General features: G+C 47.2%; 1 protein-coding gene across 3 annotated transcripts; it reads left to right on the top strand.

The window, feature by feature from the left end:
* The first annotated feature begins 3,771 nt into the window (after positions 1–3,771).
* On the top strand, positions 3,772–26,580 carry RAD23B (RAD23 homolog B, nucleotide excision repair protein). Of its 3 annotated transcripts, none has more exons than XM_069765751.1 (10): positions 3,772–4,131; positions 9,904–9,985; positions 10,237–10,316; positions 13,279–13,553; positions 18,516–18,571; positions 22,101–22,228; positions 23,743–23,899; positions 24,110–24,237; positions 24,352–24,528; positions 25,146–26,580. In XM_069765751.1, exons 1-10 carry the CDS (start codon positions 4,066–4,068, stop codon positions 25,257–25,259), a joined length of 1,263 nt encoding a protein of 420 aa, XP_069621852.1. In that variant the 5' UTR covers positions 3,772–4,065; the 3' UTR covers positions 25,260–26,580. The 3 variants fall into 3 exon arrangements, with proteins under 3 accessions (XP_069621852.1, XP_069621844.1, XP_069621834.1); XM_069765743.1 differs by having other exon boundaries at positions 3,795–4,131; positions 22,107–22,228; XM_069765733.1 differs by having other exon boundaries at positions 3,795–4,131; positions 24,355–24,528.

Genomic DNA, 26,580 nt, shown 5'->3' with positions numbered 1-26,580 from the left:
GAGCGCCGTTTTGGAATGCAGACTTTGATAGAATGGTCTACGGGCATTATGTTGCGTTTGCAGAGCCCCTGATGTACCTAACCAGTAGAAACCCTCCACAAGTGACCCCATTTTGGAAACTAGACCCCCCAAGGAACTTATCTAGATATGTGGTGAGAACTTTGAATGCCCAAGTGCTTCACAGAAGTTTAGAATGCAGAGTCGTGAAAATAAAAAATATTTTTTTTTTCCACAAAAAAGATTTTGTAGCCCCCAAGTTTTTATTTTCACAAGGGTAACAGGAGAAATTGGACTGCAATAGTTGTTGTCCAATTTATCCCGAGTACGCTGATGTGCCGTATGTGGGGGTAAACCACTGTTTGGGCGCACTGCAGAGCTCGGAAGGGAAGGAGCGCCTTTTTGGAATGCAGACTTTGATAGAATGGTCTGTGGGCATTATGTTGCGATTGCAGAGCCCCTGATGTACCTAAACTGTAGTAACCCCCCACAAGTGACCCTATTCTGGAAATTAGACCCCCCAAGGAACTTATCTAGATGTGTGGTGAGAACTTTGAATGCCCAAGTGCTTCACAGAAGTTTAGAATGCAGAGTCGTGAAAATAAAAAATATTTTTTTTTTCACAAAAAAGATATTGTAGCCCCCAAGTTTTTACTTTTACAAGGGTAACAGGAGAAATTGGACCACTAAAGTTGTTGTCCAATTTATCCTGAGTATGTTGATGCCCCATATGTGGGGGTAAACCACTGTTTGGGCGCATGGCAGAGCTCGGAAGGGAAGGAGCGCCGTTTTGGAATGCAGACTTAGATAGAATGGTCTGTGGGCGTTATCTTGCGTTTGCAGAGCCCCTGATGTAATAATAATAATAATAATAATTTTTATTTATATAGCGCCAACATATTCCGCAGCGCTTTACAAATTATAGAGGGGACTTGTACATACAATAGACATTACAGCATAACAGAAATACAGTTCAAAACAGATACCAAGAGGAGTGAGGGCCCTGCTCGTAAGCTTACAAACTATGAGGAAAAGGGGAGACACGAGAGGTGGATGGTAACAATTGCTATAGTTATTCGGACCAGCCATAGTGTAAGGCTTGGGTGTTCATGTAAAGCTGCATGAACCAGTTAATTAATTTTTTTTTTTTTTTTAATATAGGCCTTTAATATATGTACCTAAACATTAGTAACCCCCCACAAGTGACCCCGTTTTGGAAACTAGACCCCCCAAGGAACTTATATAGATGTGTGGTGAGAACTTTGAATGCCCAAGTGCTTCACAGAAGTTTATAATGCAGAGTCATAAAAAAATATATATATATTTTTCCACAAAAAGGATTTTGTAGCCCCCAAGTTTTTATTTTCACAAGGGTAACAAGAGAAATTGGACCCCAGAAGTTGTTGTCTAATTTATCCCGAGTATGCTGATGCCCCATATGTGGGGGTAACCCACTGTTTGGGCGCACGGCAGAGCTCAGAAGGGAGGGAGCACCATTTGACTTTTTGAGCGCATAATTGGCTGTCGTGTTTGGAGACCCCTGATGTACCTAAACAGTGGAAACCCCCCAATTCTAGCTCCAACCCTAACCCCAACACACCCCTAACCCTAATCCCAACCTGATCCATAATCCTAATCACTAACCCTAACCATAATCACAACCCTTACCCCAAAACAACCCTGTCAACCCTAACCATAACCCTAATCAAAACCCTAAATCCAACACACCCCTAATCCTAATCTCAACCCTAACCTCAAACCTAACCCTAATCCCAATACACCCCTAATCACAACCCTAACCTTAACCCTAATCCCAAACCTAACCCTAATCCCAAGCGTAACCCTAATGCCAACCCTAACCCTAATACCAACCCTAATCCAAACCCTAACCCTAATCCCAACTCTAACCCTAACTTTAGCCCCAACCCTAGCCCTAACTTTAGCCCCAACCCTAACCCTAGCCCTGAGGCTACTTTCACACTTGCGTCGTTTGGCATCCGTCGCAATCCGTCGTTTTGGACAAGAAACGGATCCTGCAAATGTGCCCGCAGGATGCGTTTTTTGCCCATAGACTTGTATTGCCGACGGATCGTGACGGATGGCCACACGTCGCGTCCGTCGTGCACTGGATCAGTGTTTTGGCGGACCGTCAGCACAAAAAAACGTTCAATGTAACGTTTTTTTGTACGTCGCATCCGCCATTTCTGACCGCGCATGCGTGGCCGTAACTCCGCCCCCTCCTCCCCAGGACATAGATTGGGCAGCGGATGCGTTGAAAAACTACATCCGCTGCCCATGTTGTGCACAATTTTCACAACGTGCGTCGGTATGTCGGGCCGATGCATTGCGACGGCCCCGTACCGACGTAAGTGTGAAAGAAGCCTAACCCTAAATTTAGCGCCAACCCTAACTCTAAATTTAGCCCCAACCCTAACCCTAAATTTAGCCCCAACCCTAACCCTAAATTTAGCCCTGCCCCTACCCCTAATTTTAGCCCCAACTGCTCTTCTCCTGCCGGCCGATGGAGACAGATGGCGGGCGCACTGCGCATGCGCCCGCCGATTTCTTTTCCCCAGAAGACGCCGGCGGCCAGGAGGAGCAGCAGGAGGACCCAGGGACACCGATAAGTATGACAGGTTCCCCGAATCCCCCTATTTCTCTGTCCTCTGATGTGCGATCACATCAGAGGACAGAGAATTACACTTAGCTTTTTTTTTTTTTGCGATCGCCGGTAAACAGTTAATTACTGGCGATCGCAAAACAGGGGTCGGTAAAACCGACCCCGATCATGCTCTTTGGGGTCTCGGCTACCCCCGGTAGCCGAGACCCCAAAGATTCTCCCGGGGCTGGCCGGCGGGCGCACTGCGCATGCGCCCGCCATTTTGAAGATGGTGGCGCCCACCGGGAGCCACGAGGAGCATCGGGGGAGACAGGTGAGTATCGGGGGGCTATCTGGGACCCCTTTTCTGTCCTCTGATGTGCGATCACATCGGAGGACAGAGAAATTTAAAAAAATCGCTTTTTTTTTTTTTTTGCGATCGCCGGTAAACGGTTAATTACCGGCGATCGCAAATACGGGGTGGGTTAAAACCCCCCCGAATCATGTTCTCTGGGGTCTCGGCTACCCCCGGCAGACGAGACCCCGGAGAAAATCCGACTCCGGGGGGCGCTATTTATTTTTCCACAGCGCTGTTAATTAACGGCGCTGTGGTTTAAGTATCCTTAGTGGCCGCCGTTAAAAGGCGTATCGGCGGTCGCTAAGGGGTTAAAGATGAATTTTGCGTGGATTTCGGAGTGGAAATACACAATGTATTCCTAATAGGTGTGTATGAACAAAGCCCTCAGCATGTCTGGCAGCGGCCCGTATACCGATGCAGAGGCGCACACTGAGGCTGCCGTCACACTAGCAGTATTTGGTCACAGTATTGGAGTGGAACAATTAGAGGAAAAGTATAATAGAAACATGTGCACCACTTCTGTATTTATCAGCCACTCCTGGTTTTGGCTTACAAATACTGAGGTGAAATACTGACCAAATACTGCTAGTGTGACGGCAGCCTGAGGTGCTGCCTGTGTGAGACTGCGGCTCTACCTTACCGCCCATGTTCTAAGCGGCTGACCATGTGTCACCGCCATACTGAGGAGGACGGGACTGATATACTGGGGGCAGGTGCGCGCTGTCCACACTGCCACCACAACCAATCAGAGGCCTCTACACGGCCGCCGTCTGGTGAGACCAGACCAGTCAAATCACTCTCTAGGCTCCGCCTCCTTGTGAGCGTGCGCATGCGTCGTGCGGCCCGCGCGCCTGGCAGTGAGCGAAGTCATGATGGCGGCGGTCAGGCCGTGCTGATGAGACAGCGAAATAACCGTCATCTACAGGAGCGCACATCCGGGCATCTGCGGACCGCCCGACCCTGAGATCACACCGTTACAGAGCACTAACGGCCGAGAGATAGAGATCGGAAGCCTCGCATCCGGGAAACTGCTCCTCGCCGCTGCTAAGCTCTACCAGGCCGGAACACCCAGGAGACAGCGGGACCGGGAGGGTCACACAGCGCCGCCGCCATGCAGATTACCATGAAGACGCTGCAGCAGCAGACCTTCAAGATAGAAATCGACAGCGAGGAGACGGTAAGGCTGCGGGGTGGAGGCGGCTCCCGGCGGGCGCACTGTGCGCGGTGCAGGCCTAGGCCCGGGCTACGGTGAGGCTGTGCGCAGCGGCTGCTGGCGCCACTGGGCGACTGTTCCCACATTCGGGGACTTCTTGGGGCAATGGCAGTGACAGAGTTAATAGCGAGGAGGGGGTTGGGGCGACTATTGCGCGTTCTCGGCCCGTGTTTGCCTGCTGGTTGGTGAGCACGTGACTAGGGGGTGTGGCCGCGACCACGTGGTGTGCGCGGCAGTCTATAGTTGAGTGAGCCGGTCAGCTGGCTGGTGGCTGAGTCTTGCTCTGGGCGTGCTGGACACGGAGGGCCCGCTCATTGCATGTCCTTAGCTCAGGAGCCTTTCAGCCTCACACTTCTGCTAGGGCGCTGCATAAATAGGGATTGTTATTGGCAGCATCCCTCATGAGGTGTGAGCCAGGTGACCGCTCTGTGGAGATGTCACTGCTAATTATATACATTAGAAGAGAGCTGTTAGACTTGGTGAGGCTGGTGTACTTGCACTCATCCGTGTCTGTGTGGCTGCATACCTTTTCCACATTCATGGATCGTGCTGCACGGAAGGGCCGTGACTCTCCCCACCAACATACATAAGGCATGCCTAGAGCTGACAGCATGTAACCTGATCTCCCCCAGCTAGCCTGACAGCTCCTCAGTGTCCCTCCTCCCTGCTGGGTCCTCCCACTGCTCACCACCAGCTGCAATGTGGCGCCAGCTAGCCTGACAGCTCCTCAGTGTCCCTCCCTGCTGAGACCTCCCACTGCTCAGCACCAGCTGCAGTGTGGCGCCAGCTAGCCTGACAGCTCCTCAGTGTCCCTCCTCCCTGCTGGGTCCTCCCACTGCTCACCACCAGCTGCAATGTGGTGCCAGCTAGCCTGACAGCTCTTCAGTGTCCCTCCTCCCTGCTGGGTCCTCACACTGCTCAGCACCAGCTGCAATGTGGCGCCAGCTAGCATGAGAACTCCTCAGTGTCCCGGCTGAGCCCTCCCACTGCTCAGCACCAGCTGCAATGTGGCGCCAGCTAGCCTGACAGCTCCTCAGTGTCCCTCCTCCCTGCTGAGACCTCCCACTGCTCAGCACCAGCTGCAATGTGGCTGCTGAAATCTTGGGGGCTCTCTCTATAGCTGATGGTGAATTAGTAAGAGATGAGGGGAAAAACTGATGTTTTGCTGAAGTAGTTTCCTTACGTAACATTGTGTAACTCCAGCTCAAGTCCTAGGTTGCTTTGCGTTTTTCTTGGTAGTCCTGTATTTAATTGGATATCCCCTTAAGGATGACCCCTTTTTCCCATATTCAAATTCAAAGAGCCATAACTATTTTTTCATCAGCATAGCCACCATGTGATTTTTTATTTTTTATTTTTTTTATTTTACCACTTGCATGCATGTAATTTTTAATTTAGTTTTTGAGGGAGTTAATGTGTGTGTGTGTGGTCCATACCACATTTTGGACTTCTATTTTAACAACGTTTTTGGTGCAGTGCCAGTGACCATTAACCCACTGAGCCACTATAATTACTGTGCTACTGCAGTTGTGCAGTTTTACTACTTTAGCACCACAGGGTCTGGCCTAGCTTTTTCAGACCAACGCTGTGCACACCTGTCCTAATGATCCGGACTATTGAAGTAAGCTCATGGCGCTTAATGAGTTAAGTGCAGTCTGCAACTGGTGTGTGCCTTGGCCAAAAATGTTTCTTCAGTTGGGGCCTGGTGTACATTTCTGGCACAATTCACAATACTAATGTGGAGTAAACTTTGCTGGGCTGAGCTTTGCCCCATTCCAACACTGCATATTTTGGCTATCAGTGGGCATCTAAGAGCCCACACTGCCACCGATATGCGTTACTACTTTGCAACCTCCAGACCATAAAACAAACCTATGAAATGATTACACGTGAGGCAGGCCATGCACTGCTGCTATGCCGGTTGTACAGACCTTCCCTTACCTTCCGCCTTTCACAGATAATGCAAGGTCACCTTATTTAATTAGAAGGAAGTGATGATTAAGAGGTTTTCACATTGCATTAAGGCACCCGTTCAGTGACCCATTCAGGGCTTTCATCTGAGCATGAGTTCATGCTATATTACACTGGGAAGGGGCCAGGAGTTGTCGCTATAGCATACGGTCGGGGTATTGGTAGTGGGCGCTATAGCACATGGTGGGGAATGTCACAGTGAGGGTGTTGGTAGCGGGCACTATAGCACACAGTGGGGGGTGTTCGTAGCGGGTGCTATAGCAAACGGTGGGGGTGTTGGAAGTAAGCGCTCTAGCAAACGGTGGGGGGTGTTGGTAGTGGGCGCCATAACACACGGTGGGGGGTGTTGGTAGCGGGCGCTATAGCACACGGTGGGTGGTGTCACAGTGGGGGGTGTTGGTAGCGGGCGCTATAGCACACGGTGGGTGGTGTTGGTAGCAGGCGCTTTAGCACACGTAAGGGGGGTGTTGGTAGCGGGTGCTCTAGCACACGGTGAGGGGTGTTGGTAGCGGGCGCTATAGCACACGGTGGGTGGTGTTGGTAGCGGGCGCTGTTGGTAGCGGGCACTGTAGCACATGGTGGTGTTAGTAGCGGACGCTATAGCACACAATGGGGGTGTTGGTAGCGGGCGCTATTGCACATTGTGGGAAGTGTCACAGTGGGGGATATTGGTAGCAGGTGCTATATCTCACGGGGGGTGTTGGTAGCGGACGCTATAGCACATGGTGGGGGGTGTTGGTAGCGGGCACTATAGCACACGGTGGGAGTGTTAGTAGCGGACGCTATAGCACACGGTGGGTGGTGTTGGTAGCGGACACTATAGCACACGTTGGGGGTGTTGGTACAAGGCGCTATAGCACACGGTGGGGGTGTTGGTAGCGGGTGCTATAGCACACGGTGTGTGTTGGTAGCGGGCGCTATAGCACACGTGGGGGGTGTTGGTACAAGGCGCTATAGCACACGGTGGGGGTGTTGGTAGCGGGTGCTATAGCACACGGTGTGTGTTAGTAGCGAGCGCTATAGCCCACGTGGGGTGTGTTGGTAGCGGGCGCTATAGCACACGTGGGGTGTGTTGGTAGCGGGCGCTATAGCTCACGTGGGTGTTGGTAGCGGGCGCTATAGCACACGGTGGGTGGTGTTGGTAGCGGGCGCTATAGCACACGTGGGGTGTGTTGGTAGCGGGCGCTATAGCTCACGTGGGTGTTGGTAGCGGGCGCTATAGCACACGGTGGGTGGTGTTGGTTGCGGGCGTTATAGCACACGGTGGGGGGGTGTTGGTAGCGGGCGCTATAGCACACAGTGGGGGGTGTTGGTAGCGGGAGCTGTAGCACACGTGGGTGGTGTTGGTAGCGGACGCTGTAGCACACGGTGGGTGGTGTTGGTAGTGGACGCTATAGCACACGGTGGGGGTGTTGGTAGTGGGCGCTATAGCACACGGTGGGGGTGTTGGTAGTGGGCGCTATAGCACACGGTGAGGGGTGTCACAGTGGGGGGTGTTGGTAGCGGGCGCTGTAGTACACGTGGGTGGTGTTGGTAGCGGACGCTATAGCACACGGTGGGTGGTGTTGGTAGCGGACGCTATAGCACACAATGGCGGTGTTGGTAGCGGGAGCTATAGCACATGGTGGGGGGTGTTGGTAGCTGGCGCTATAGCGCACGTGGGGGGTGTTGGTAGCAGTCGCTATAGCGCACGTGGGGGTGTTGGTAGCGGGCGCTATAGCACACGGTGGGGGTGTTGGTAGCGGTCGCTATAGCACACGTGGGTGGTGTTGGTAGCGGACGCTATAGCACATGGTGGGGGTGTTGGTAGCGGGCGCTATAGCACACGGTGGGGGTGTTGGTAGCGGGCGCTATAGCACACGGGGGTGTTGGTAGCGGGCGCTATAGCACACGATGGGTGGTGTTGGTAGCGGACGCTATAGCACACGGTGGGGGTGTTGGTAGCGGTCGCTATAGCACACGGTGGGGGTGTTGGTAGCGGACGCTATAGCACACAATGGCGGTGTTGGTAGCGGGAGCTATAGCACATGGTGGGGGGTGTTGGTAGCTGGCGCTATAGCGCACGTGGGGGGTGTTGGTAGCAGTCGCTATAGCGCACGTGGGGGTGTTGGTAGCGGGCGCTATAGCACACGGTGGGGGTGTTGGTAGCGGTCGCTATAGCACACGTGGGTGGTGTTGGTAGCGGACGCTATAGCACATGGTGGGGGTGTTGGTAGCGGGCGCTATAGCACACGGTGGGGGTGTTGGTAGCGGGCGCTATAGCACACGGGGGTGTTGGTAGCGGGCGCTATAGCACACGGTGGGTGGTGTTGGTAGCGGACGCTATAGCACACGGTGGGGGTGTTGGTAGCGGTCGCTATAGCACACGGTGGGGGTGTTGGTAGCGGGCGCTATAGCACACGGTGGGGGTGTTGGTAGCGGTCGCTATAGCACACGGTGGGTGGTGTTGGTAGCGGACGCTATAGCACACGGTGGGGGTGTTGGTAGCGGGCGCTATAGCACACGGTGGGGGTGTTGGTAGCGGGCGCTATAGCACACGGTGGGGGTGTTGGTAGCGGTCGCTATAGCACACGGTGGGTGGTGTTGGTAGCGGACGCTATAGCACACGGTGGGGGTGTTGGTAGCAGGCGCTATAGCACATTGTGGGAAGTGTCACACAGTGGGGGGATATTGGTAGCGGGAGCTATAGCACACGGTGGGGGTGTTGGTAGCGGTCGCTATAGCACACGGTGGGTGGTGTTGGTAGCGGACGCTATAGCACACGGTGGGGGTGTTGGTAGCAGGCGCTATAGCACATTGTGGGAAGTGTCACACAGTGGGGGGATATTGGTAGCGGGAGCTATAGCACACGGTGGGGGTGTTGGTAGCGGGCGCTATAGCACATTGTGGGAAGTGTCACACAGTGGGGGATATTGGTAGCGGGAGCTATAGCACACGTGGGATTCTGTGACCTTATAGTACGTGTGGGGAAGGGGCGAGGAGCTGGCACTATAGCACCCTGGGGGGGGGGGTGTAGGAACAGGCGCTATAGTCACCCTTGAGCTGGCACTAAAGCACACGGGAGGTTGGTGGGTGGCTAGGAGCGCACAAAGGTAAGGGGTCTAGGAGCTTGAACTAGCACACAAGGGGAGGGGGCACTAAAGTACACAGTGGTGGGAGTTGGTGTCTGCTCTATAGTTCGTGGGGGCCTAGGAGTTAGGCGCTGAAGTACACGGGGGTGCTAGGAGCCATAATGGCAAATATATTGTGACTGTAGGAGATAAGATGATGTAACGCACACAGGGGGATGGACGTCAGTATTAGCATTATGGATGTAATTAGCACAGTGCTGGTGATTTGTGCAGTATTGCTGGGGATGAAGAGTACAATAAATCCCAGAATGGCTCCTCTCACACTGATCCAGCAGTGAAATAGCGACTGCGTAGAACAGTGCAGGAGCAAAGACCTGACCAATGAGGGCGGATGGGTGGGCAAAGATGGGTACATAGAAGGCGGGCCTGGCACTGGCTATGTGGACAGGGCAAAGCATCATGGATTTGGTTAGAGAAAGCACCGGAATTTGCCGAACAAGGAAAATAAAAATGTATTTTTGTCCAACTGGATATCCGTCACCATTTGATCGTACGCGTCGTATGATTCAGACCCGAACCGCTGTTGTTGGCAATGGCCATTACATTGAAGGGAGCTGTGCACCATATACCTCGCTGATTTCTTATAACATACCAATAAGAATCGCCTCTCTAACTCCATCTCCTTTTTTAACAGGTTAAAGCTTTGAAAGAGAAAATTGAAGAAGAGAAGGGAAAGGATGCATTTCCAGTCGCTGGCCAAAAACTAATTTATGCAGGTAATTACTGGCACCGAGGAGTGCAGAATATCTCCCACGATGTGCGGCTCTGGTCACACTAACACCCTGGCCTGTTAGTAGGGAAGACTGCATTGAGTTTGAATGGTAGCCATTAGGTTCCAGTGTTTCTATTGTGACTCTGCGGGCTGCACATTGCCGTGTTCTTGCACCAGACTAGTGTGAGCACGGCCTGATCTACTGAAAAGGGCTTCTGCTGCCCAGTGTCTGATAACTTGTCTGCTTCATTCTAGGGAAAATCCTGAATGATGACACCGCGCTCAAGGAATACAAGATTGACGAGAAAAACTTTGTAGTGGTTATGGTGACAAAAGTAAGCTCCTACCTGCACCCTGGTAATGTAGGGCCGGGTCCCCACACTCCAGTGCTCACGGCCCCCAACTCCACGTTTCAGGATTACTTGGTGCTCCACAGAAGCTGTGGCACTCCCTGCTGCCCGATACTTCCATCATCTGTACGATATTGGCCTGGAAACCTTCCCTGTGGGGGCCGTGAGGACTGGAGATTGGGAAATACTGACCCCCTGCTGCCTTCCAGAGAGCTGCTTCATCAGCAATTCTTCTATCTGGCATGGGCTAATGTTTAATACATCGAAAGGCTGCAGGTTGCTCGTGTAAGTTCCCTGCCCCTAACCTTATACTCACCGGCTATTTTCATCAGTCATCAGCACCGCTTTGGTCGTCTTCTGCAGGTTGTGACCTACCAGATCGCTGCATTATTTGCTGGGTGATCCAGAAGTCACTACCCGGTATAAGTCATAGAGAGCCACAACGAGGCACTCCTATACTGCGAGCTTGTGACAGGTACCTCTGACTTCAAGTCAGTCTGAATCTGCCGTGACAAGATGGCAGCTGGTAAGTATAATGATAGGGTCAGAGAACTTACATTCATGGCACCACTCCAGCACTGATATAGTTAAAAACAAATCACTGGAGCAGTGCTTTAAAAAGGGTTGTCCGACAGTAACCTTTTTTTTTTTTTTTTCCCTCCTTTCTTTTTTTTTTTTTTTTTTTTTATGGCAAGGACGGATTAGGATAACTTTTTTCAGCCCCTTCTGATAACTGTGTTTTTTGTTTTTTTTTTCTGCCCACTTGTTTTTTACAGGATGAGTTTTACTTTTGAATGACTGTTTTAATGAGGGCAAAGAGGATGATTTAAAGGGACTCTGTCACCTGAATTTGGAGGGAACAATCTTCAGCCATGGAGGCGGGGTTTTTGATTCACCCTTTCCTTACCCGCTGGCTGCAATATTGTATTGAAGTTCATTCTCTGTCCTCCGTAGTACATGCCTGCACAAGGTGCAATCTTGCCTTGCGCAGGCGTGTACTATGGAGGACAGAGAATGAACTTCAATCCAATATTGCAGCCAGCATGCAGCCAGCGGGTAAGGAAAGGGTGAATCAAAAACCCCGCCTCCATGGCTGAAGTGTGTTCCCTCCAAATTCAGGTGACAGTGTCCCTTTAAGCTTGTGTTTTGGAGCTTTGGGGGTTTTATCATATTTTTTGTAAAACTTTTTTTATTTATACTATTGTATTTTTTTTAGTTCCAATAGGGGACTTTTACATGTATAAGCGGATTATTGGTAAGGGGTTAAAATTAATCATACCAAGTCATACCTTCCTATACCCCCTGTGGATCCAGAGCAGGTTTCTATGGAGCGCTGTCTGCCCCTTTTCAGAAGTATGCGTCCCATCTGAAGCAGCTTGCTCTGGATCCACGGGGCTGCAGGAAGTAGAGCTCCAGTCCATGCCTAGAGGAAAACAAAAAAGAAACTGTCAGAAACCCCCTGTAAATACCCTTTGCTGTAGTTGTGAATATCTGACGTGGGATGCCTATGAACTTTTGTCTGTGTATCTGATTTATATGCAATGTTTTCTTATATATTGCAAAGAGCATCACGTCAGGTATTTAAAGGGAACCTGTCAGCAGGATTGTGCTGAGTAACCTACAGACAATGTCATAATGTATAATGATTAAAGTGATATCTGGGTGATGAAATCCGTCTTGTGGTTGTTGGGTAATCTTTATTTTCAGTTTTTAGTTAAAGATATGCTCATGCCCTGGGGCGGCCTGTGGGGGGTCTTCATGTGGTGCTCTGATTAGCTATTCATACTGATGGCTGCTGACCGGTCACTGATCCCTCAGTGACCTGTCCCCTAGTTTACATACTGAAGAATAAAACCCTCCTGCAGGCAGGTGCCAGCCGTGGCTCCTGCGCTGCAGCATAATCGCATGTTTCATGTCTAAATATGTTTAATGTTGTTCAGATAGAAAAAATTATAATATAAAATATATATATATACATATACATACCGACCGTATTTTTCGCTTTGTAAGACGCTCCGGATTATAAGACGCACTCCAAATTTTGAGAAAAATAGGAAAAAAACTTTTTTTTAATAAATTGGTGGGGCGTCTTATAATCCATGCGTCTTATTACTCACCATGGGTTGTGGCTGCAGCGGATCAGGGTCAGTGCTGGAGGCAGGAGTGGAGCATTGCTGCAGGCTGGGATGAGGGGGTCTGCAGGGGGGCTCCTGTGCTGCAGGCTGGGATGAGGGGGCTCCGGGGCTGCAGGGCTGTCTCCGGGGCTGCAGGGGGCTCCGGCGACATTTTGTGAAAGACCAGAGCCCCCCAGCAGTTCGTCCATGCGTTCCTGTATGACTGACTCCGGGAAAATGGCCGCCGGAATCTCGGGAGATGAGATCTCAGCGCTGAAATCTCATCTCCCGAGATTCCGGCGGCCATTTTCCCGAAGTCAGTCATACTGGAACTAACTCCGGGAAAATGGCCGCCGGAATCTCGGGAGATGAGATCTCAGCGCTGAGATCTCATCTCTCGAGATTCCGGCGGCCATTTTCCCGAAGTCAGTCATACAGGAATGCATGGACGAACTGCCGGGGGCTCTGGTCTTTCATAAAATGTCGCCAGAGCCCCCCGCAGCACAGAAGTTTCCAGGATCTCCCAGGACAGCAGCGGACAACTGCGGTGGCGGGCAGCAGCGGACACCCCCTCATCCCAGCCTGTAACGGTAAGCGCCGCGGTATATCCGCTTTGTAAGATGCACCCCCATCTCCCCCCCAAATTTGGGGGAAATAAAGTGCGTCTTACAAAGCGGAAAATACGGTATAATAACCACAAAACGGATTTCATCATTCAGCATAACGGCACCAACCCGACACTGTAGGTTACTGTGCACAATCCTGCTGACAGGTTCCCTCTAAGCAAAAATAACTTATCAGAATTTGTGATTGATTTTTCTTTTCTTTTAAAGCCAAAGGCAGCAAGTGGTTCATCTGTGCCAGCTCCAGCACCATCCCAGCCTGCCAGCACTGCTAGTGCCATCCCTGCATCACCACCCTTGACATCATACACACCTATTTCTCGAACCAATGCCCTCTCTCTCCCTTATCTCAATCCGAACATCCCTGTCCCTAGTCCAATGCCTACAGAGCTCCCCATCAATGCTGTTCCTAAGGCTGTTCCTAAACCTGAAGAGAAATCCGAAAGCCCTGAGGAAACCGTGAGCCCAACTTCAACTGAGTGCAGGTAAGTGCGATCCTCCGACCTTTCCTGCTCCTCACTTAATTGCTTGGTCACTTACTGCTAGCATGATCTAAAGGTGGTCATACACATTGGACTTGTGTAAGCCTAATCTGCCGATTTCACCATGACCTTTCAAACATCTCTTCCTAAGCTGTGGGGCAGAATGATCAGACAAGTTTAATGTCAGCATTCCCAATCCTTTGCTCTCACTTTAGGGAATGTCTGGCAGCAGCATCTTTAACCACATTTGGAATACATAAATGTGTGTGAGAAGCTTGTTGGTAAATCAAGTGTTGGGCAGACGGATTCTGAATGTCTGTGGCCACCTTTATTTTTGTCTTGTACACATAAGACCCTGTTCACATTTGTTTTATGGTTTCGTTTAAAATGATCTATCCACTAGTGAATCTTTCATATCAGATGTCACGTACGTACTATCAGGCTTGTGGAGTCGGTAAGCCAATCTTGCAACTTCTCAATTTCCCTGATCCCACAACACTGGTCACTACTGAGCATGTACATAAAGTGCAGCACAGATTCATCTCACCTACAACTCCACAGCACTGGTCACTACTGAGCATGTACATAAAGTGCAGCACAGATTCATCTCACCTACAACTCCACAGCACTGGTCACTACTGAGCATGTACATAAAGTGCAGCAAAAAAAAAAGGGAAGAAGCCAGCACTGCTTATGGTCAGAACGCAATAACTGAAGTGCAATTGCACATAAATTCTAACTGTATTTCAAATATGAGACATTTAGCAAACAATTGATCAATTCTTTGAGCTACCCCGCCACTTCACGGCACTCTCATAATGGGGCAGTCCTAATCTTCGTATTTTATTTACGTTGTGCCATTATGGCTTCCTGAATGTATAAAAAAAAAAAAAAAAAAAAAAAACAGTTCGCATTCAATGTGGTCCTTTTTTTTTTTTTTTTTTTTTTTTTTTTTATACATTCAGGAAGCCATAATGGCACAACGTAAATAAAATACGAAGATTAGGACTGCCCCATTATGAGATTGCCGTGAAGTGGCGGGGTAGCTCAAAGAATTGATCAATTGTTTGCTAAATGTCTCATATTTGAAATACAGTTAGAATTTATGTGCAATTGCACTTCAATTATTGCGTTCTGACCATAAGCAGTGCTGGCTTCTTCCCTTTTTTTTTGCTTTACATAAAGTGCAGCACAGATTCATCTCATCTACAACTCCACAGCACTGGTCACTTCTGAGCATGTACATAAAGTGCGACACAGATTCATCTCTCCTCTCCTAATGTGCAACCCCCACTCCACAAACTCCCTCGCAGAAATCTCAAACATCTCAACTTACAATCATTCTCGGAGTCCCTTCTCCCTCTCACAGACATGGCTTCCCTTCATGACACAGATGCTGCTGCCACTTTTTATAACACCACAATAAAAGCAACACTCAATTCAGCTGCCCCGCTCATGCATAGTAAAACTCTTACAATCAACAGGCAGCCCTGGCTGACCAGCCTGACCAAAGAATTGAGACGGGCTTCCAGGATTGCCGAGCGGAGATGGAATCCCGCTCTGCTGACCACTTAGCTGCATACAAGCAGCCCCTCGCCAGCTTCAAGTCTGCGCTCACTGCCGCAAAACAAACTTCTCATCTCTCATATCCTCCCTGTCTCACCACCCTAAACAGCTTTTCAACACTTTCAATTCTCTACTCCGTCCCCCAGCACCTCCCCCCTCATTTCTGCTGAAGACTTCACCTCTTTATTTAAACAGAAGATCGATACGATCAGAGAAAGTTTTGGCCCACAGCGCCCACTGCCCCTCTTAGCTGCTCAACCCTGCTCCTCCAAAACCAGCTTCTCCACCATGACAGAAGATCAGCTCTCCATCCTCCTATCAAGATCACACCTCACCACCTGCACGCTTGACCCGCTCCCGTCCCACCTCATCCTTAACCTTTCCACGGTCTTCATCCCAACCCTAACGCACTTCTTCAACCTCTCACTCACAACAGGTGTCTTCCCCTCATCCTTCAAGCATGCCAAGATCACACCCATCCTCAAAAAGCCCTCCCTCGACCCATCCTCCGGGTCTAGCTATCGCCAGATAACTCTTCTCCCTTATGCCTCCAAATTGCTGGAGCAACACGTCCATCTTGAACTGTCCTCCCACCTCTCCTCCTGCTCCCTCTTTGATCGGTTACAATCAGGCTTCCATTCCCATCACTCAACTGAAACTGCCCTAACTAAAGTCACCAATGACCTACTAACTGCCAGGAGCAAGCGACACTACTCTGTCCTCCTTCTCCTGGACCTGTCTTCTGCCTTTGACACAGTGGACCATTCCCTTTTGCTACAAATCCTCTCATCTCTTGGCATCACAGACTTGGCCCTTTCCTGGATCTCGTCATATCTGACAGACCGAACATTCAGTGTCTCCCTCCCCCACACCACCTCCTCACTTCGCCCCTTGTCAGTCGGTGTTCCTCAAGGCTCTGTTCTAGGACCCCTACTCTTCTCCATCTACGCTTTCGGCCTGGGACAGCTCATAGAATCCCACGGTATGCAGTACCATCTCTACACTGACGACACGCAGATTTACCTATCCGGACCTGACCTCACCTCCTTACTTACCAAAATCCCGCACTGTCTGTCTGCTATTTCAGCCTTGCTTTCTGCAACTGAATGTGGACAAAACAGAATTCATCATCTTTCCCCCATCTCACTCTACCCCTCCACCAGGCCTATCCATCAATATCAATGGCTGCTCACTTTCCCCAGTCCCACACGCCCGGTGCCTCGGGGTGATCCTCGACTGTGCCCTCTCTTTCAAGCCACATATCCAAGCCCTTGCCGCTTCCTGCCGTCTCAAACTCAAAAATATTTCCCTGATCCGTGCTTTCCTTGACCGCGAAACCGCAAAAAACGCTAGTGCATGCCCTTATCTCCCGCCTCGACTACTGCAACCTCCTAATCTCTGGACTCCCCTCTAGCACTCTGGCACCACTCCAATCCATCCTACACTCTGCTGCCCGACTAATCTACCTGTCTCCCCGCTATTCCCCAGACTCTCCCCTATGTCAAGCCCTTCACTGGCTTCCTATCGCCCAGAGACTCCAGTTCAAAACCCTCACAATGACATACAAAGGCATCCACAACCTGTCTCCTCCATACATCTGTGACATGGTCTCCCGGTACCTACCTACACGCAACCTCCGATCCTCTCAAGACCTCCTTCTCTACTCCCCTCTCATCTCTTCTTCCCACAACCGCATCCAAGAGTTCTCCCGTGCTTCCCCCATACTCTGGAACTCTCTCCCCCAACACATCAGACTCTCGCCTACCACAGAAACCTTCAAAAAGAACCTGAAGACCCACCTCTTCCGACAAGCCTTCAGCCTGCAGTGATCCTGAAGTTACTGAACCGCCGCACAACCAGCTCTTCCCTCTCCTAGTGTATCCTCACCCATCCCCTGCAGACTGTGAGCCCTCGCGGGCAGGGTCCTCCCTCCTTATATACCTACCCGTGTGCCTTATTTGCTCATGTTTAATGTATTTGTCTATATTTGCCCGTATTCACATGTCAAGCGCCATGGAATAAATGGCATAATAATAATAATAATCTTATCTAAAAGCTGAGATCCTTAGATCAGGAACAGAAGAACAGAACAGACATTTATAGGACATTTCATAACTTTCCCAAATTCTTAGGAAAACATTTACAGCACATCCTGCATTGTACTACCAGGGCTGTGTAGTCGGAGCCCATTTTGGTGGAGTCGGTGTTATGGAAATTGAGGCATCTGAGTCGGAGGTTTGGCTTATCATACCGACGCCACAGCCCTGTGTACTACTGTACCCAATTTTATATATTTTAAAAACCGGTCCAGTTTATATGAACTCCACCAAAATGCACTCTGACTCCACAGCCCTGCATGCAACATAGACGTCTGAATGAGGCCCAGTAATGACTAGTGATGAGCGAATATACTTGTTACTCGAGATTTCTCGAGCACACTCAGGGGTCCTTCGAGTATTTTTTAGTGCTCGGAGTTTGTTTTTAGCGCTGCAGCTGAATGATTTACATCTGTTAACCAGCATAAGTACATGTGGGGGTTGCCTGTTGGCTAGGGAATTCCCACATGTACTTATGCTGGCTAACAGATGTAAATCATTCAGCTGTGGCAAGAAAAACTAAATCTCCGGGCACTAAAACATACTCTGAGGACCCCCGAGCGTGCTTGAGAAATCTCGAGTAATGAGTATATTCGCTCATCACCTGTAATGACCCTCAGTTCCTTTTTTTAGTGTAATAATACCCCGGATTGGAGGGCTAAATAGAAATCAAAGGACTCCATAGCAAAAATTCTGTAACGGCTCAGTCACAAAAGGGCATACGTCCCAACTTTTCAAGACTGAGGGGGATAAGTATTGAGGCACTTAGTTGTTTTGCCACTTCAGAAATCCCTTCCATGACCCCCATAGAGTATGGTGCACCTAAAATGCCCACACACAGTATGATGTCCACAAATTATTACAACTTATGATTGCACCACAGCACTCAAAACAGTAAGATTTTACCAAGCACACCATACCCACACAGTTTGAAATCCAAAAAAAGCTTCCAATTTAGTTTGATGCCCACCACAGCCCCCCATATAATATGCTGGTCTTCACATAGCCCCCATAGGGCGTGATGGTCCAGCACTGCCTCGCTACTGAGCATGTACATAAAGTGCAGCACAGATTCATCTCTACTTAAAGCCGAAACCCTTAGATCAGGAACAGAACAGACCTTTATAGGACATTTCATAACTTTCCCAAATTCTTAGGAAAACATTTCCAGCACATCCTGCATTGTACTACTGATGCATTTTATACTGACTCCACAGCACTGCGTACTGTGCACCCTGTTAATTGGCTTTGTTGTAACCAATTCAATGTAACTATATTTATACATATTTTTTTTTTACTCTAGTATACCCAGTGATTCTTCTCGACCTTCCCTATTTGAAGATGCCACAAGCGCACTGGGTGGGTTTAATGTTTTCTGTGTTCTCTTTTTTTTTTTTTTTTTTTTTTTTTGTTGTTGTTGTTGTATGTACCGTATTTCCCGGCGTATAAGACAACTTTTTGACCCCTAAAAATTGTCCCAAAAGTCGGGGGTTGTCTTATACACCGGGTACGGCGTGTGCAGGGAGCGATCCTGCATGTCGGCGTGTGGTTCCCAGGGTCTGGAGGAGAGGAGACTCTCCTTCAAGCCCTGGGATCCATATTCATGTTAAAAATAAAGAATAAAAATAAAAAACATGGATATACTCACCCTTGGACGGCCCCTGGCTCACAGCGCTGCTAGCGTCTCCCTCCGTTCCTTAGGAATGCAGTGAGTGAAGGACCTTCGATGACGTCGCGGTCACTGAAATTTTTGCCAAATTTGTTTTTTTTTTCACAAATAAACGCAGGTAATATCAAATAAATGTTACCACTATCATGAAGTACAATATGTCTCGAGAAAACAATGTCAGAATCACCGGGATCCGTTGAAGCGTTCCAGAGTTATAACCTCATAAAGGGACAGTGGTCAGAATTGTAAAAATTGGCCCGGTCATTAACGTGCAAACCACCCTTGGGGGGTAAAGGGGTTAATTCAGATAGTCATACCACACAAAAACATTAAAAAATAACATTTCTCTCATGTCTGCAATACATCAGCACCATTTGTAAAATGTTTTTTTGTTAGAATTTTAGACTGTTTAACAATGTAGCAGTAATTTTTTCAAAGAGATGTTTATAAAATTTATTTAAGGGACCTATTAAGTTTTGAAGTAACTTTGGGGGGGTCCTACATATTTTTAAGCCCCCAAAAGTTATACCATTTTTAAAACCGCTCCTCTCAAAATCATTCATAATTGCTTTCAGTTAGTTTATTAACCCTTCTGGTGCTTTTCAGTAATTAATGCAGAGTGACATGACTGAAATGAAAAAGTTTATTTTTACTATCTAAATGTTGTTAAAGGGAACCTGTCACCTGAATTTGGCAGGACTGGTTTTCGGTCATATGAGCAGAGTTTTCAGGTGTTTGATTCACCCTTTCCTTACCCGCTGGCTGCAATATCGGATTGAAGTTCATTCTCTGTCCTCTGTATTACATGCCTGCACAAGGCAAGATTGCCTTTCGCAGGCCTGTACTATGGAGGACAGAAAATGAACTTCAATCCGATATTGCAGCCAGCGGGTAAGGAAAGGGTGAATCAAACACCCAACAGTGTGTCAGTGTCCCTTTAACTTCTGAACAGGCCGCTATAGCCGGTAGACTCTTAAGGCCGTTATTTGGCCATGATTTGTCATGGTCAACATCAGAACCTTACCATCAAGATCTCAGGGTGCCACAGCATGAGGTGCACACTTTTGTAGTCTTTATTGGGGGACACATCTCCCTCCCTTGGTTGTCTGTTAAAGTGTACGGTTATGTTTCTTGTCATAATTCTTTTCTCCTCCTACTGCTTTCTCATAAAACTGAGGCAGCCTGCTCCAGCAGGCGGGGTATAATCTGCTGAGGAGGAGCCAATTTTATTTAATTGCAATAATAGCGTCAGCCTCCAGGTGGCAGCAGCCTATCCCAAGGTTTTATGTCCCCCAGTAAGATAAATGAGAAAGATGCGTGCTCATGGTGTGAGCCCGCATCAGAGGCATGTACTATAATGTAAATGTAAGTCCTTAAGGCTATGTGCACACGTTCAGGATTTCTTGCAGAAAATTCCTGCGGAAAAACCGGACATTTTCTGCAAGAAAACCGCATGGGTTTTTGCCGCGGGTTTTTTCCGGACACTTCCCAATGCATTTTGTAGTGGGAAATCCGCAAAAAACCCGCAAAATTAATGAACATGCTGCCGTTTTTACCGCGATGCTGTTTTTTCGCGGAAAAAAACGCATCCTGTGCACAAAACATGCGGAATTCATTCTAAATGATGGGATGCTTATAGTATGCAGGTTGTTTTTTTTGCGGTTTTATAGCGTTTTTATCGGGAAAAACGCAAAAAAATCGCAACGTGTGCACACAGCCTAACAGAAGAGATCATACTCACCCTCCATCGCTGCATCTCCGTTGTCCTGGCGCCTCTCCTGCTCAGCGGTCACTTGGTACCGCTCATTAAGGTAATGAATATGGACGCGTCTCCACTCCCATTGGCATGGAGCGCATATTCATTACCTTTAATGAGCGGTACCACGTGACCGCAGAGGAGAGGCGCTGGGACAACGGAGGTGCAGGGATAGAGTTGCAGGTGTGAGGAGGGGGGTCAATGTGAGCCATGAATACAACCATGGCACGGGGGGAGCCGAGCTATGCGCATACAATGGGGTGCCACAGGACAAGGGGAGCCATGCATACCCAGGACATGACAAGGGGAATCCACGCAGGACAGGGATGAGGGGGACAAACATACCCAGCTGATACTCGAGTCAATAAGCTTACCTGGTTTTCTGTAGCAAAAGTAGGTGCCTCAGCTTATACTCTAATACAGTGTTTCCCAAACTCCAGTCCTCACGGACCCCACGGGTCATGTTTTCAGGATTTCCTTAGTATTGAGCAAGCAGTTGAAGTATCCTCAAGGCATCAGGAATAGTCTCACCTGTGCAACACTATGGAAATCCTGAAAACATGGCGTGTTGGGGGCCGTGAGGACTGGAGTTTGGGAAACACTGCTCTAGTATACATGGAATAATAATAATAATTTTTATTTATATAGCGCCAACATATTCTTCAGCGCTTTACAAATATATCAGTCTATTCAGCTCTTTCTGCTCCACAACATGCTGCCTGCTGCACTTTCGTTGTGACTTTTGAGTCTGGAGATGTGACATTTTGGTGACACCCTTCTGAATGAAACATATAGACTTTATTCTCCCCCTATGATTTTGTCATTTACTGTATATTCAGTTTCTGATTTGTGACCCAAATATGATGGGAACATTGAAAAGAAGAGGGAAAAAGTTCTGAAAATAGGAATATGCTTATTTGCCTGTAGGATATACCCTCCAATATAGTGCCTCTCCCTGGAGCCATGGCATATGAAGATAGTGTCTGTGTGCCAAACATATCACGCCTTTGTCAGTGTTCGCTTATAGAATGGAAGAAAGCAGAGTTCTTATCAGGCCGTAACCTAAAATGTCTCCTGGAATAATTACTGAAGCTTTGCATACATGCCCCAAAAACTTGGCTGCAATCGATGAAACGCTATTAATTTATGCCAAAGACAGGTTTTTTTTTCCATAAGAATATGGCCATATTCACACCTTCAGGTCTTGGTCAGTATTTTACCTCAGTATCTGTAAGCCAAAACCAGGAGTGGGTGATAAATACAGAAGCGGTGATGAGTTTCCATTATTATCGTTCCTCTGTTCCATTCCTGGTTTTGGCTTATAAATACTGAGGTAAAAAACTGACCAAATACTCAACGTGTGATTGTAGCTTACTGGTGATATTTATGCTTTGCTAATGGTTGAGTACAAAGTTCTGAGGATTCCTGCTGTCCACTGCCTCATGTCATTCTCATTGTTTCAGTAACAGGTCAGTCATATGAGAATATGGTGACAGAGATAATGTCAATGGGCTATGAGCGAGAACAAGTGATTGCGGCCCTCAGAGCTAGCTTCAATAACCCTGACAGGGCTGTGGAGTACCTCCTTATGGTAAGCATGGCCTCTTCTTTTTCCACCCTTACAATGCACGAAAGAAAATGAGATTTTCTAAAAACTGAAACAAATGTGCCCATTCCTTTTCTTATCATTGCACTTTGTCCGACTCCCTTTTTACTTTACTTGGCAATGTGACATTTATTATGAGGGGGTGTTTTGCTGAAGGCTGCATTACTGGAATTTATGCTAAAGTTTGGTAAATTTGTCTCTTTATGTTCCTTCAGCTTTTACATCACACCCATACTTCTGTGAAAATTGCCTTTTTTAACCCCTTTCTGACCTCAGATGGGATAGTACGTCCGAGGTCAGATACCCCGTTTTGATGCAGGGCTCTGGCGGTGAGCCCTGCATCAAAGCCGGGACATGTCATCTCTTTTGAACAGCTGACATGTGCCCGCAATAGCGGCAGGTGAAATTGCGATCCACCCGCCGCTATTAACTAGTTAAAATTGTGATTTATTTTTAAGTCTTTTCTTTTGCCTGGTGGTATCCACCACTGATGAATTTTATTTATTTTTTTGTGTGTGTAAAATCCAAAACGTTTTTTTTTTTTTAATTGTTTTGTCTTTTTTCATTTTTGTATTTGACCAGTTTTTGAGACTTTGTAGCATCAAAAGTCTCAAATTCTTTAAAAAGTCACAAAAATGCCTCAAATTGAAAACTTTTCCAGAAACCTTACTTCAGGCAGGGACCGCAGTAGAATGCAAAAAAAAAAAAAAAAAACTGCAACATTTGGTAAATGTCGCATATCCACATAAACCAAAGTTGTCAAAGGAAAAAAAAAAACTTAATAAAGACAACTTAAAAATTCTCAATGTACAGAGCATAAGGTAGAAATATTAAAGCCAGTAAAATGGAGCATATCCCTCCATAAGTGATAAACTGCAATAATGAATTGGGGGCCACAAGTTTTCCCATCTTCATGAATGGGTATTGTCTGACAGTTCCTGTCAATACGAGCTAGGCAGTAGAACTTGTACAGTGCTCACAAGCTCATTTATTTTGAGTTTGTAAGCATGGTTTTGTAGCGGAGCGGGATCTCTGGAGCACGCTGTTGCCTCGTAAGCGATTGTCCGGTCTAAAACTACATGTCTGCAGTGACTCTGACTGCAGACTTGGGAATCCTATCATTGCGAGGATTCTCCAGTGGCGGCAGCGATTGTTCATGTGACCACAAGTATAGGATTTGCATGCTTCTGGCCACATTCCAACTAGACTGTACACTTGCATTGATTGAGTCTGTATACAGTCTAGTCGGCACATGACCGCTTGTATGCAAATTACATACTTGTGGTCACAGTAAGGTACTGGAGAATCCTCACCGCGTGGAGTCCCTGCAGTGAGAGGATTCACAAGTCTGCAGTCTCGTAACTTGTAGTTTTAGACTGCACATCTTTAAATGGGATTGTCGATCAGCAGTGACCACATTACGCCCTTTAAAAATTGCCAATATGATCTCAAAAGTGTAAGTCATCCATTGATCCATTCTTTCATTTTCCCCATTTCAGGGAATTCCAGGTGATCGAGAAGGTCAAGCAGTTGCTGACCCGCCGCAGGCAGTCAGTAGTGTTCCTACTCAGCCTCTCCCCACAGTAGCTGGGGCTGGGGCAGGTGCAACTTCAACTATTACTACTACTACTACTCCTTCCACACCTTCTGCTGGAGGTAAGATTTGGCTATATACAGCATCCTTTCACGGGAAACCGTAAGTTAAATGTACCGTATGGATGCTACTTTCTATATTGATTGCTTTGGGAAAAGAGGGTTTGCATGTTTGTAACCTACAAAATTCACTCAGCCAAGTTCTACTAATTGCATTTCTCTGTGGCATTGGATGTGCAATGTATGTACAATATTTATTTATTTTATTTCTAGGAAATCCCCTTGATTTCTTGCAGAATCAGCCTCAGTTTCAGCAGATGAGGCAAATTATTCAGCAGAATCCCTCTTTATTACCGGCACTTCTCCAGCAGATAGGACGGGAAAACCCCTCATTACTGCAGGTATATTCTTTTTTTAACCTTGAGCATTCATGGCATTTCACCTACTTGGGTATTATTTACGGGATGGGCTTGGCAAGATGTGCAGATTCATTTAATTTTCTTCTTCAAAAACAGCAGATTAGTCAACATCAGGAACAGTTCATTCAGATGTTAAATGATCCAGTCCCAGAATCTGGTGGACAGAGTGGAGGAAGAGGAGGTGGTGGAGGAGGAGGAGTAGCAGCTGAGGCTGGAAGTGGTCATATGAACTACATTCAAGTCACACCTCAGGAAAAAGAAGCTATAGAAAGGGTAAGTAAAGGATATGTCATTATACACTCTTTAACAGAACCTAAACATGGGGTCTGATATGCAGCTAAAGGATCCAATTCGTTATACTTTGTTTTATCTGTTTATATCACTGCTCTTTCTTGGTCTAGGTGTATGTAGGAGGTCCTACACAGAGATTGACCGTCTTCCCTGTACAAATGCATATAAAGATAGTGGTCAGTCATGAACTAGACCTGCCTACATGACTTTGTTTTAAAGAGCAGGGTTAACAATAGTCTTCCTAAAGCTCTAACCACAAAACTAAAAATCATTCTTCTCGTCTCAGGAACCTATTAACCCTGCTGTTGTCTTCGGTCAAAAACGACCGACTTTGAACTTCAATATTCTTTAAAATATTGAAGATCCGGCTCTGAAACCCGTGGCCGACCGACCCATCCTCATTTAAGTCAATCAACCACAAGTTTCAGAACCGCATCTTGAACACCCCAAAAAATACCAAAGTTCAAAATCTGTCTCCCCAGACCGAAGACAACAGCAGGGTTAAATGGTTGCATTTCATGTTTGGGGTTTGGTTCTGCACCTCATTAGATTGTATTCACAGGCTTGAAGCTGACCTTCTTTTTGTTTCTCCTTTCCAGCTAAAAGCACTAGGATTTCCTGAAGGACTTGTGGTACAGGCTTATTTTGCATGTGAAAAGAATGAAAATCTTGCGGCCAACTTTCTCCTACAGCAGAACTTTGATGACGATTGAAAAGAAGAGACTGTATTTTTTATCTCACTTCACACCAGTGCATTACACTAACTTTGCTCACTGGATTTACTGGGATGATTTGGGCTCATATCCACAATATTTGGTGTATGGTAGTCAAGGGTGGGGTGGGTTAGGGAAACCTCCGACAAGCTAGGACATAAAGCATCAATCTGCTATAATTGAGCAGTTCAGCGTGTATTATGGTGAAGCTAAAAGAGCGCAAATTACAACCAAAATCCAGCTTCAGCAAGCATTTATTCCCTTCTGAAAAAAAAATCTGCTAACTTCTTGATGCAATTTCTTCTTCACTAGTATTCATAGATCCAGAAATTTAGTGTAATGCCCTGTTTTCCATTTTTCCGTCTAACATTGCTATAGCAAATAGCCTGTGCTACCTGGAGATCTTGTTTTTTTTTTGTTTTTTTTCCCGGTAACACTGGATTTTGACCTTAAGGAAAATTGTGAGATGTAAATGCCAAAATAAAAATAGGTGATTATTTGCTGCTTCATCGAGTAATTAAAATGAAATTAGTGCACAGGAGCCTGGTAAATGCTGTGAACGTTAATTATTTTGAAGCTGTTTCTTTCCATTAAATCCCAATTGCTGATATTTAAGGAGAACCCCCGATCAATAAGTGTGAAGTGGGCACTTTCTGTTCTGACTTAGAAAACAGTATGCACACAAGAGGTTTACTTTTCTGTTTTCTTGCCGTGTAGGGAATTGAAAACCAATAGCTTTCTAATTGCTCGTTTACTTCAATTTTACATTGAAGGTTTTAAAAACAGTTTGCATGTATTTTTTTTTTTTTTTTGTTATCTTTAGTTTTTGTTGATACCCACTTGGTGTGTTAAGTAACATATCCAACCCTTCCCCCCCCCCCAGTAACTACTTGTTTTCCATGTCGGCTGAGAATGTGCAATCCCTCCTCTATCCCTGTCTGGCAAATTTTAACCGATACTTATCCTAGACCTTTAGTAAACGAGTCAACTATCATTACAAGCTACGTACTGCAAGGCAAACTGCAAGATTTATTCTATATTTTTCTTTATTTTTTTGCACTCTGTATTCTTAGTTCCATCCCATAATAAATTAACAAGTCCTTCTGCTTGGAAGAAGCTGGCATGACGGGGCTTGAGAGGTCAACACATCCTCTGTTCTTTTCAGAGAAGGCATGACATAAATGAATTGTAAGAATATCTGTGTATGTACTGCTTATACATTGGGTAAATGGACAGATGAACAATCAGTGGAAACAAAAGTATAACCCAAAAAAAGAAAAAAAAATATGCACAAAACATTAAAATTTCTCCTTGTATAGTG

This window comes from Ranitomeya imitator, chromosome 1, assembly GCF_032444005.1.
Source record: "Ranitomeya imitator isolate aRanImi1 chromosome 1, aRanImi1.pri, whole genome shotgun sequence".
In the NCBI taxonomy this organism is placed as follows: Eukaryota; Metazoa; Chordata; class Amphibia; order Anura; family Dendrobatidae; genus Ranitomeya; species Ranitomeya imitator.
This window is presented reverse-complemented; position numbering and strand designations above follow the sequence as displayed.

Coding starts and splice junctions, on each gene's coding strand:
- RAD23B (XM_069765751.1), top strand. CDS start 4,066: ATGCAGATTACCATGAAGACGCTGCAGCAGCAGACCTTCAAGATAGAA. Junction 4,132..9,903: donor AAATCGACAGCGAGGAGACG/GTAAGGCTGCGG, acceptor CTTTTTTAACAG/GTTAAAGCTTTGAAAGAGAA. Junction 18,572..22,100: donor AGATGCCACAAGCGCACTGG/GTGGGTTTAATG, acceptor TCATTGTTTCAG/TAACAGGTCAGTCATATGAG.